At 54.6% G+C, this 11,064-nt stretch overlaps 1 protein-coding gene across 2 annotated transcripts in view; it reads right to left on the reverse strand.

Annotated features, from left to right (window-relative positions):
• Window positions 1-2,511, reverse strand: part of Smad6 (SMAD family member 6) — a 75,815-nt gene extending 73,304 nt beyond the window's left edge. The window contains exons 1-2 of one of the 2 annotated variants that reach the window (XM_042687675.1): window positions 2,426-2,511; window positions 610-1,881 (exon numbers count right to left, since the gene is read on the reverse strand). In XM_042687675.1, coding sequence (XP_042543609.1) covers window positions 610-1,432 — 823 coding nt within the window. In that variant the 5' untranslated portion in view covers window positions 1,433-1,881; window positions 2,426-2,511. Of the gene's footprint in view, window positions 1-609; window positions 2,254-2,425 lie in introns of those variants that run through there. The other variant, XM_042687674.1, reaches the window with a different exon arrangement.
• Between the last annotated feature and the right edge of the window lie 8,553 nt (window positions 2,512-11,064).

The raw sequence follows: 11,064 nt of genomic DNA on the forward strand, positions 1-11,064 counted from the left end.
AAGTGGCCAAGCTGAACATAAAAACTTCAAACGGTGCATAGTGGAGGGATGTTGGAAACGAGGAAGGGATTTTTCTGCAAACACTGCGCTCCAAAGTACAAAAAGGAGCAAAGTGAACACTTTACCAACACTGCACCCACAATCAGTCTTCACAGTTTTCACAAGGACAGTTACCTGGGCACAGAAAAGAATGAGCATGTGCGTGCAAAGGCTGGAAACCTGGGCAGACTGGGAGTGGGGAGGGAGAGGAGAGAGGGGGGATCAACTGCCAAACCTTAGGAGGGAATGCCACTCGCTTATTTGGCCTTCCCTTTGCCTACCCTCCCTTTTTCAGCCCGAAACTGAAGCCTCCATCACACCTCTTAAAAAACAACAACAACGTGCTCCCTCCTTCTGGGCGTTGTTAGAACCTTAAAATGAAGTTAGTTGCCTTTTGCAGCGTGCGCTCAGTTTCCCGCGCCCCCCCCCCGCAGGATCGCGGCGCCTCTCTTGGGGAGGAGGGGGGTCCCCCTCCTTTGAGGGGTCCCCCCTCCTCCCTCACCCTCCAGGAAGGAGGCCACGGCGGGGCGCGAGGAAAGAGACGCAGAGGTGGCCCGGCGTTGCGCTCACCTGGCCCGCAGAGCCGGCTGAAGTGGTAGGGGTTGCAGCACACGACGGGGCCGTCGGCGGCGGCGGCGAAGCTGTGGCAGCCGCACAGGGGCTTCAGCTCCACGGCGTGTTGCAGATCGGGCCAGCGGAAAAGGCGACCGAGCAGCAGCTGCGGCGGCGCGGGCTGGCCGCCCAGGCGGAGATCGGCGCGCGGCACCAGCACGCAGCCGCCCGGCACGCCGCCGCGGGACTCCACCGCCTCCAGCAGCGTGTCCAGCGAGCGCTCCTTGAGCCGCTTCAGCAGCGAGTACGTGACGGTCTTCAGCTCCTGCTCCAGCAGCAGCAGCCGCGAGCGGGCTTCGCGGCTCCGCCCGCTGCTCTCCGGCTCCGGGGCGGCCCCGGCCAGGGGGGCGCCCGCGTCCCGGGGCGCACCGGCGGCGTCGCGCTCCGAGAAGAGACAACAGGTCACCGTCTCGCAGTCACTCTCGGGCAGCCAGCCTGGGCTTCCCGGCTCGGCCACGTCTAGGGGGGAGCCCTCGGCGCCGGCCTCCGGCTCCGGCATGGGCCTCGGGGGGCCCCCCGCGCGACGGCGCCTAACCGCGATCGGGGCGCCCCGCGCTGCCACCGCGTCCCGGGGCCGGCGTGGGGTTACCGAGCGGACTTCGGGGTGGCGGCAGCCTCCGCCTTCCTCTCGTGCCCACGGGGCCGGCTCAGCTCGGCTGCTGCCCAAGCTCCCATCCTCGTCGTCGTCGCCGCCACCGCTGCCGCCGCTTTCCTCCCGATCGGGGACCACACGACTTCGCCAAAGTCGCCGCACCAGCCCCGAGCGTTTGGACCTGAACATACGATATCCTTTGGCGCCGGGGACGGGGGGTGGGGTGGGGGAGGCAGTGTCCGGTTACCGGGGGTCCGTTCCCTCAGCGAGGCGCCGGCTGCGCGGGCCGCAGCCCCACATGAAGCTCCGCCGCGGGGCGCCGTGCACACCGAGCACAGCCTGTCGTCGAGGGGGCACCGCAGGGCTGCAACATGAGTGAGCTCGCCGGGGCGGGACACGCGCGCGCGCCGAGCCGCAGTCCGCGAGGGGGCCCGCGGCTACATGGACCGCGGTGGCCCGGGGTGGCTCAGCTCCAGCCCCGGCGCCTTAGGGGGGCTGCAGGCGGCGCGCGGCTGGAGAGACCCCGCATGGGCCGGCGAGCCTTTAAAAGTTGCGCGGCGGGTCCATGAGCACAAAGGTCTGGCGGGACCTCCCTTTAAAGCCCAAGCGCTTGATTACATGGGCTTTCCCTGCAGGATCTGAAAAAAAAAAAAAAAAAAAAGCAGGCTGGTTGGATACCCTGGGGTCCCTGCAAAAAGAAGAAAAGAAGGGAAGGGAGTTGGGGTGGGGGGAGGAAGAAAAAAAAATCCCCCACAAAACCCAAATCCTTGGGTTTTTGCATGCACGAAAATTCGGCTAACTCCGTCTCAGGTCTCCCAGGCGCCAGACATACACTTTGGAGAGTGAAGCTTCTCCTGGAGTGTCAACACCACACCAAGGAGTCGAAGCTGGGGGGAAAAAATAAAAAAATCGCGAAGAGCTGCTGGGAATCCTGAATTTAAAAATGCAATCTAGCGAGGCAGAGGTCGCAGCCCGCCCCCACGCCGCGCTCGGACGCGCGGGGCGCCGCGGCGGCGGAGGTCGCCCCCTCCCCCCCGGCCACAAAAGTGGCTGCCGGTGGCCCGCGGTCCCCGCGAGCTTGGGCGAGGCAGCGCCCGGCGGCTCTTTCTCTCGGCTGGGCTCTCCCTCGCTCGCTCCCCCGCTCGGCTCGCTCGCTCTCTTTTTTGTTCTCCTCAAACGCACACGGAGGGCCCCCGGAGGAGCGCCGCGGAGTCATTGGCTGCCTCCCATCATATGCCAGTCTAGACACTTTGGCGGCTCCGCGGCGCTGATTGTTGCGCAAACAAGGTTTCAAGTTTCTTAACTCTTAAAGGAGAACACGTCCCTTGGCCGGGCCCGTGGCTCCGAAGGGGGCTGGCTCCCGGGGCGGGCCGCGGCCGGACCCACGCCCCAAGCCCGCCCCAGCACCCCCCCTCCCCGCCTTTTCCCCCCCCTCCAGCCCTCGGCCTGACAGCGCCCGCAGCTCAACTCTGGCTCACGTTGCGCCTCGGGCACGGATGCGAGCGTAGCCGTCTCTCTCTCACGCACACACACAGGGCTGCACAAACCACACTCGGACACGACTGCCCCCCGACACTCGAGGTTGCTTTTGCCTTTCCCGGGCTCGATCACAAACTTGCAAATACTTTAGGGTCAGCCCAACCCCCCCCCCCCATCCTGGTCCAAGCTAGTAAAAACTGGGTGTGCGTGAGAGCCTTCCTGCCCTGCGTCTCTGGGGATCGGGGGGGGGGGGGCTGATAGGTTTGGAGATCCTCTGCGGCCGCACAAAGACTCTAGCCCACCCCCACCCCCATCCTGAGCGGAATTGGGGGCCGCCCTGCTGGGCCGAACGTTGGGTACGGGGTGCTTCTTGCAGTGGGGGGGGGGGGATCCTCCAGGTTCGCCCGAGATGAGGGTGGGGTAGATGCGGGGAGTGTCTCCCCGAAAGCTCCCTGGGGTCGTGCAAGATTGCGCAGAGGTTGGGGGGGATGGCGGGGAGAGTCAACGCTGAGTGCTTCCTCCAATTTACTCTGATCCTCCCAGAGGGGTGTGAGTAAGGGGATCGTGCTCCCCCGAGCAAGGTTTCGCCACGAAAATGGAAGTGAGTTGGGGAGGGTGAGGTTGGGGGGGGTGAGGTCGGGGGCGCGGAGGCGGCCGCCCGACGCCCGGCGGGGGAAGGGTTAAGGCCGCTCCTGCCCTGGAGCCGGCGCGGCGGGGTACCTCCTCGGGCGCGCTCGCTCGTCCGAGGGTGGCAAAAGTTCAAGCTTGTAAAGTCGGGATTGGTCCCGCGCGGAGGGGAGGGGGGGTGGAAAGAGGCCTGGCTCCCCCTCCCCCTCCCGGGCGTGGCGCCGATTGGCCGGGCCGCGGAGTCCGCCCCGCCCTCCCCCGGCGTGCGGCGGCTCCACCCTCGGCGCGGCGCCCCGCCCCTTTCCGGGCAGGAGTCGGGCCCCAAGCTGAATGAAAGACATTCCGCTACTCTCATTGGCCCCGGGGCTGGGCGCCATTCCCCGCGGGCGGTGGGGCGCCGGGCGCACCGTCTACCTCCGGGTTGCTCACGTTTGGGGTTGGCGGCTGGAGGGTTGGACGGTGCAAACCCAGGCCCCGGCCTGGGTGTGCGCTGGGGGCGGGGGGGGAGGGGGGTGCGGAGGGGGGGGAGGGGAACTTCTGCCGCCAGGACTCAGCACCTTGGCCGAGCCTCACCTGAAGCCAGGTAAGTGGCAGGACGTGCTGCGTTCTCTGGGGAGACGCGATTGATCGCGACCTCACACCCATGCCCTACTGAGACCAAAATGTAATCAATGCCCTGACCTCATTTTTTTTTTCACTATGAAGATGTGGCTGATGATGACTGCCCTGTGTGCTTCCTAGAATCATGAAGATTCTAGGGTATAATGCTTTGTAACCTGCACAAATCCAAGTGAACAGAAAGCACCCCCCCCCCCAAGAAAAGCCTCTTGTGACTGATGCCTGTGGCTCACGCCTGTAATTCTAGCTACTCAGGAGGCTGAGATCTGACCATCAAAGTTTGAAAGCCAGCCCAGACAGGGAAGTCCATGAGATTCTTATTTCTAATTATCCACCAATAAAGCTGGAAGTGGATTTGTGGCCCGAGTGGTGTAGAGCACCAGCCTTGAGAATAAAAAGCTAAGGGACAGCCCTACAGCCCTAGTTAGTTCAAGGCCCTAGATACGGGTACACACACACACACACACACACACACACACAGTGTGACCTGAGGGACCCATTTGACCCTGCAGAAAAACCCGGGAGACAGGCCTTAACTCCCCATGACAGACAGCACTTGGGAGATGAGTGGGGCACTGAGGCACAAAGCTTTGTGCACAGGAACTTATGCAAACCTGTGGTGGAAGACGGTACTTGTGGAAAGAAAACCAGAGGCAAGTTCTCCCCAAGGGCAGGGATGGCTGCCACAGATATGCAGCCCAGACACGGGGGCAAACGTGTGAGCTGTAGCTGTTTAGTTCTTACTTTCACCCACAACCCTTCCCCCCAGTTACAGTGACAACCCTTTCTTCAGGGTCAGATTTCCCCAAGATGTAGTGGGCCTGTACTCCCCAGAAGCAGTGCTTGCTGGGTGGGCTACTCTTCCTTTCTTGCTCTGTCCCCACACTAACCTGGGCAAAATTAGCCTCAGTTATTGCTGACTGGGAAACATGACAGTGGGGATAGGGTGGGAAGCTAAGAAAGGGAATCCCTGAACGGTATGGAATCCCCAGTTCAGTAATGATCCTGCCTATTCTCCTATTTCAGACTCTAGCTTGTGAAAGGGGCATGGGAGGTGGCTGCCTGAATTAAGTGGTGAGAGAATCAGGCACCATTTGCCCACGCTTGTAATACTAGCTATTCAGTTGGCTGAGATCTGAGGATCACAGTTCAAAGCCAGTTTGGGCAGGATAGTCTATGAGTATCTGTGAGGCCAGCAAAAAAAAAAAAAAAAGCCAGAAATGGAGCTGTGGTTCAAGTGGTAGAGTGCTAGCCTTGAGTAAAAAAGCTAAGGGACCGTGCCCACGCCCTGAGTTCATTAAAGCCCTGGTACCAACACAAATGATAGTCATTTAAAGCTGCATCCACGTACACAGTGTTAGGAAAGGAAATATAATAATAGTCATCATCGTCTTTGGCTTCCCAGGATCTGTACAGCCTAGTACCTGGCCTGCACTGTGGCCACTAGAGGGGGTGTGTGTAGGGCCCAGCAGAGCAGTGCCACTGAGCCACAGCCTAACACCTACTCTCCCAGATGGCCATTCCAGAGAAGGGGCTCCTATTGTCTGAGAGAGAAGAAAGGAGGAAGGAGATCTCAGCTGTTCATCCTTAACAAGAAGGCTGACCCTTCCCACTCATATCTGCCCCACTTCCATCCCTCTGTATCCCCTTAAAGGGCACTGATCACAACTCACGATTTCTAATCTGTGTGTGTGTGTGTGTGTGTGTGTGTGTGTGTACATGCACATGCATGCATGTGTACCAGTACTGGAAATTGAACTCAGGAGCTCTTGCACTTGCTTAACTTTTAGGCTCAAGGCCACACCTCTACTTCCAGCTTCTTGCTGTTATATTGGAAATAAGAGTGTCTCAGTTTTATCTGCCTAGGCTGGCTTCAAACCTCCATTTTCAGATCTCAGCTTCCTGAGTAGATAGGATGACAGGGGTAAGCCACTGGCGCTCAGCCCAATTTCTTCTCTGTTCTCTTTTTTCTACCTAAAGATCCCACAAAGGAAGAGACCGTGATCCTGACAGGCCAGGCCACCCCAGCAGCCCCACACAGAGTCACAAACAGGGTATTTAATGCCCTCGCTCTGTGCTACCACAGACAAAACCACAGAATACCTTACTTCTTGCCCCTAGACAACACCTGCCATATAAAGGCACTCAGTGAGTATTTGTGGGGTAGCTAGGTTCCCCACTCAACATTACAAGCATTATTTCTTGCTATCCTTCCAACCACACAGTGTAGATCTCATTCTCCCCTTTAAAAGGAAGCCACATAGAAGTTAAGTAATGTTTCTAGTCATAAAAACCAGTAGGTGGCAGAGTTGAGACTTGAGCCCAGAACTGAAGCATGCGCGTGTGTGTGTGTGTGTGTGTGTGTGTGTGTGTGTGTGTGTGTGTACACACTAAGACTTGAACTCAAGGCCTAAGTCTTCTCCCTTAGTTGTTTTACTCCAGGCTAGCACTATACCACTTGAGCCACAGCTCCATTCCAGATGGTTGATTGGAGATAAGTGTTTCATACACTTTCCTGCCAAGACTGGCTCCAAACCTCAATCCTCAGATCTCCTAGCCTCCTGAGTAGTTAGGATTACAGGCATGACCTAAGGGCACCTGATATTTTAACATATGGTTCTAGAAAAAAAAAAAAAAAACATCCTTGGCCCTTGGGAAGTTTCCACACTAGCTGGGAAGGTATGAGTCATGAAACAATAAAGATTCTACAAGGGAGAGCCACCTCTGGATCTAGGGGAGGACCTAGAGGCTACCTGTCCTCCTTGTTAAATAAGTCATTGACACCTTTCAGGTCTTCTGGTCTCCTATCCACTCCTTACTTCCTACTTCCAAATGTCTGCCAAATGACTGACTGCAAGAGAAAATGGCTCAGGCAAAGGCCATACAGTAGGGCTGGGAGTATGGCTTAGTGGCAGAGTGCTTGCCTAGCATGCATGAAGCCCTGGGTTTGATTCCTCAGTACCATATACACAGAAAAAGTGGTGCTGTGGCTCAAGTAATAGAGTGCTAGCCTTCAGCAAAAGAAGCATAGGGACAGTGCCAAGGCCCTGAGTTCAAGTCCCAGGACTGGCAAAAAAATAAAAACAAAGCCTATAGGTAGAAGAGGAAGACAAGAACACCAAGCTTTAATCCACAGGCCCCACTAGGGAATCTGGGCTTTTTGAAAAGGCAGTTTTTAAGCACCTATTACATTAAGTATATAGAGACTAGCTTAGCACCAGTGACTCACATCTGTAATCCTAGCTATTCAGGAGACTGAGATCTGAGGATCGTGGTTCAAAGTCAGCCCATGTAGGAAGATAAGGGTCTATGAGACACTTATCTCCAATTAACCAGCAAAAAGTAGGACGTAGAGCTCTGGCTCAAATGGTGAGGTGCCAGCCTTCAGTGAACAAGGGACATCACCTTTGAGTTCAAGCCCCAGTAACGTACCAAAAAAAATGGTTTTTTGATATGGAGTGCCCCTAGAGGCTCAAATGTACAGATTAATCATCAGGTCAACTAAGTGGTACCTCTTTGAAAGTTATTGGTCAACATGGCTCCCAGTGGAAGAGTTAGGACACCTTTGGGTGTGGTAGACAATCCTCCTGAAATAGCTTAATACTGTGGGCCTCTCTCCTTGGAAAAATGCACATAAAATTAATTCAGCCAGGGGCTGGGAAGGTGGCTCAGTGGTAGAGCACTTGCCTTGCATGCATAAGGCCCTGGGTTCGATTCCTCAGCACCACATAAGCAAAAAGAAAAAAGCCAGAAGTGGTGATGTGGCTCAAGTGGAGAGCGCTAGCCTTGAGCTGAAGAGCTGAGGGACAGCGCCCAGGCCCAGAGTTCAGACCCCATGACCGGACCCAAAAAAAAAAAAAATTAATTCAGCCAGGCGCTGTTGGCTCATACCTGTATAATCCTAGCTACTCAGGAGGCTGAGATATGAGGATCACAGTTCAAAGCCAGCCCAGGCAGGAAAATCCACAAGACTCTCATCTTCAATTAACTACCAGAAAATGGGAAATGGTGCTGTGGCTCAAGTGGTAGAACACTCACCTTGAGCTGAAGAACTCAGGGACAGCACCCAGGCCCAGAGTTCAAGCCCTATAACTGAAAAAAAATTTAATTCAATTTTTTGGGGGGGTCCGGTTGTGGGGCCTGAACTCTGGGCCTGGGCATTGTCCCTCAGCTCTTCAGCTCAAGGCTAGTGCTCTACCACTTGAGCCACAGCACCACTTCTGGCTTTTTTTTCCTTTTGCTTATGTGGTAATAACGAATCGAACCCAGGGGCTCATGCATGCAAGGCAAGAGCTCTACCACTGAGCCACCTTCCCAGCCCCTTAATTCAGTTTTTAAAAATCAAAAAGAAAAATATGCATGCACATGAGCGGAGCTTTGTGTTCCTTCACATTCAGAGTGCCTGCCCTCTGCTAGGTAGTTGGGACTCTGCAGCAAGCCCAGCCCCACAGTTCCTGAGCTCAGAGAGTCTGGTGGGAGACTAGGAATGTGGTTTAGTGGTAGAGTGCTTGCCTAGCATGCATGAAGCCCTTCCTAGCTGAAGAGCTAGGGACAGTGCCCAGGCCCAGAGTTCAAGCCCCATGACAGACCAAAAAGAAAAGGAAAGCAGAGGCAGGAGCTAGTGGCCCACACCTGTAATCCTAGCAACAAAGGAGGCTGAGATCCAGGGACTGAGGTTCAAAGCTATTTTCAATTAATCAACAAAAAGCCAGAAATAGATCTATGTCTCAAGTGGTAGAAAGGAAAAGCCAAATGAAAAGCAAGTAGCCCCAGTACACACTCACACACACACACACACACACACACAAGATCAAATGACTGTATTGGGGACAATATATTACAAATTGCATACATTTTTTTCCCCAGTCCTGGGGCTTGAACTAATGGCCTGGGCACTGTCCCTAAGCTTCTTTTGCTTAAGGCTAGTGCTCTACCACTTAAGCCACAGCACCACTTCCGGCTATTTCTGTTTATGTGGTACTGAGGAATCGAACCCAGGGCTTAATGCCTGCTAGACACTTGCTAGGCTATCACTAAGCCACAATTCCAGCCTTGCATACATTTTTAAAAACTACAGCTGTAGAACATAACATGCTTGGACACAGTAAACTGGTAAAGATGGTTGCCTCTTAGTGCCCAGGTAGGCTAGAAGATGGGTACATAGTGTTTCAATCCAAAGTCCCTTAGTTTTTCCTTTGCTTGGCTTTTTGGTTAGTTTTGTTTGTTTGTTTGTTTTTAAGACAGGGTCTTGCTGTCTACCTCAAGCTAGCTTCAAATTCGCATTGCTTCTGCCCCAGCCATCTGTAGATACGGCTAGGGTAACTGCTGAACTTTCCATGACTGACTAACTCCCTCAAAGACACTTAAATATAGGGCCTGGCATCAGTGGCTCATGCCTGTAACCCTAGCTACTTAGGAGGCTGAGATCTGAGGATCACAGTCCAAAGCTAGGCTGGGCAGAAAAGTTTGTGAAACTCTTATCTCCAATTAACTACCAAAAAGCCAGAAATTATGCTGTAGATCAAAGTGGTAGAGCACTAGTCTTGAGCACAGAAAAGCTCAGGGACAGTCCCCAGACCCTGAGTTCAAGCTCCAGGTCCAGTACACACACACAAACACACACACACACACACACACAGATGTTTTGTAAGCTGCTGGCCCATGCTGGCTGTGAATGCTCTTTATAAAGTGTGATGATCTGACAGGCTGGGAACCCAGAATCCCACTGCACACCCCAAGGGAGCAGAAGACTCTGCTCTCCTGTTTCCTCTGCCTCTGCCTCCTCCTCCTCCTCCTTCTCCTCCTCCTCCTCCTCCTCCTCTTCCTCCTTTCCTCACCCTCCTATCTATCTCTGGGTGGTGGTGGCTGCAGGAATGCACTGATATCTCCACAAACAGACAGTCTGTTCCTAGAGGAGACAGGGCTGCCTCTGGGAGGCCAACTCTCCTGAGACACAGCCACAGTAAACACAGGGGCTGTCTTCTTTATCAGCTTTTCTCCTAGCAGTGGAGACAGTCTGCCTGCCCTGCTAGAGGAGTCAGGGAGTTACTAGTGTGATAAGTCCTGGGGGCCCCTGGTGGGCCTCTCTCCTGGGACTATAGCCCAGCTCCCAGACCATAGGAATTGGGGCTGCCCTGGCTTGAAGCCCATATATCTCACACAGGGGTTGGGCGGGGGGAGCTGGCTGCCTGTGCTCTGACCAGGTGCCCTACATAGACAAAAGAAGCAAAGACCAGAGTCGTGCCAAAGTGGTAAGGGGAGGGGGGCAGTGTCATAGTGTGCAAAGCCCCGATTGCTCCCAGAGATTGTTGGTCTATTGGTTTATCACAGAATTATCCTTGTGTATGGAGGAGTGTTTGTTGTATTCCTCCCTTCCCCACCCCACCCCCACTTTGAAGCTTTCCAGTCCATCCATCATGAAATGAATGAAAGAAGTAGAACACTTCCCATGGAATGAAGGCAATAGAGCACTAATGGCTGGACCAGGTAGGGGCTTTTCCAAAGCTACCTGCAGGCTGCCTGCTGGTAGCTCATGCTTCTAATCTTAGCTACCCAAAAGGCTGAGATCTAAGGGTCACAGTTTGAACCAGCCCATGCAAAAAAAGTCCATGAGACACTTATGTCCAATCTCAGCAGGAGGTTGAGATCTGAGGATCGAGGTTGAAATCCAGCCTTAGCAGGAAAATCCTTGAAACTTATCTCCAGTTAACTAGCAAGAAGCCAGATGTGGAGCTATGGCTCAAATGGTAGAGTGCTAGCCTTGAGTGAAAAAGCCTTAGCACTGTTGTACCTCAGCCTCAGCACCTAGACCCTGAGTTCAAGTTCTACTATCAACGTGTATGTGCACGTGTGCACACACACACAGAGACACAGCCACCTGCAGTGAGGGCATTATCCAAGGAGATCTGTTAGGGGTTTTGTCATGGTAATCCTCATGCAATACCATGACGTGTATGGACACACACAGAGGCTCATTCACAAAGCCCCACAACTATGGCCACTAACGCAGGCCTCTGTTGTTGTCTGTTGAGATAAACAGATTGAAGAGTAAGGAACAAAGAAGTGTGCCAAGCCCGGTCTGCTGTCCTAAGCTCTCC

The sequence above is a fragment of the Dipodomys spectabilis genome, unplaced genomic scaffold (genome assembly GCF_019054845.1).
Source record: "Dipodomys spectabilis isolate Male_0828 unplaced genomic scaffold, ASM1905484v1 ptg000108l, whole genome shotgun sequence".
Classification (NCBI taxonomy): domain Eukaryota; kingdom Metazoa; phylum Chordata; class Mammalia; order Rodentia; family Heteromyidae; genus Dipodomys; species Dipodomys spectabilis.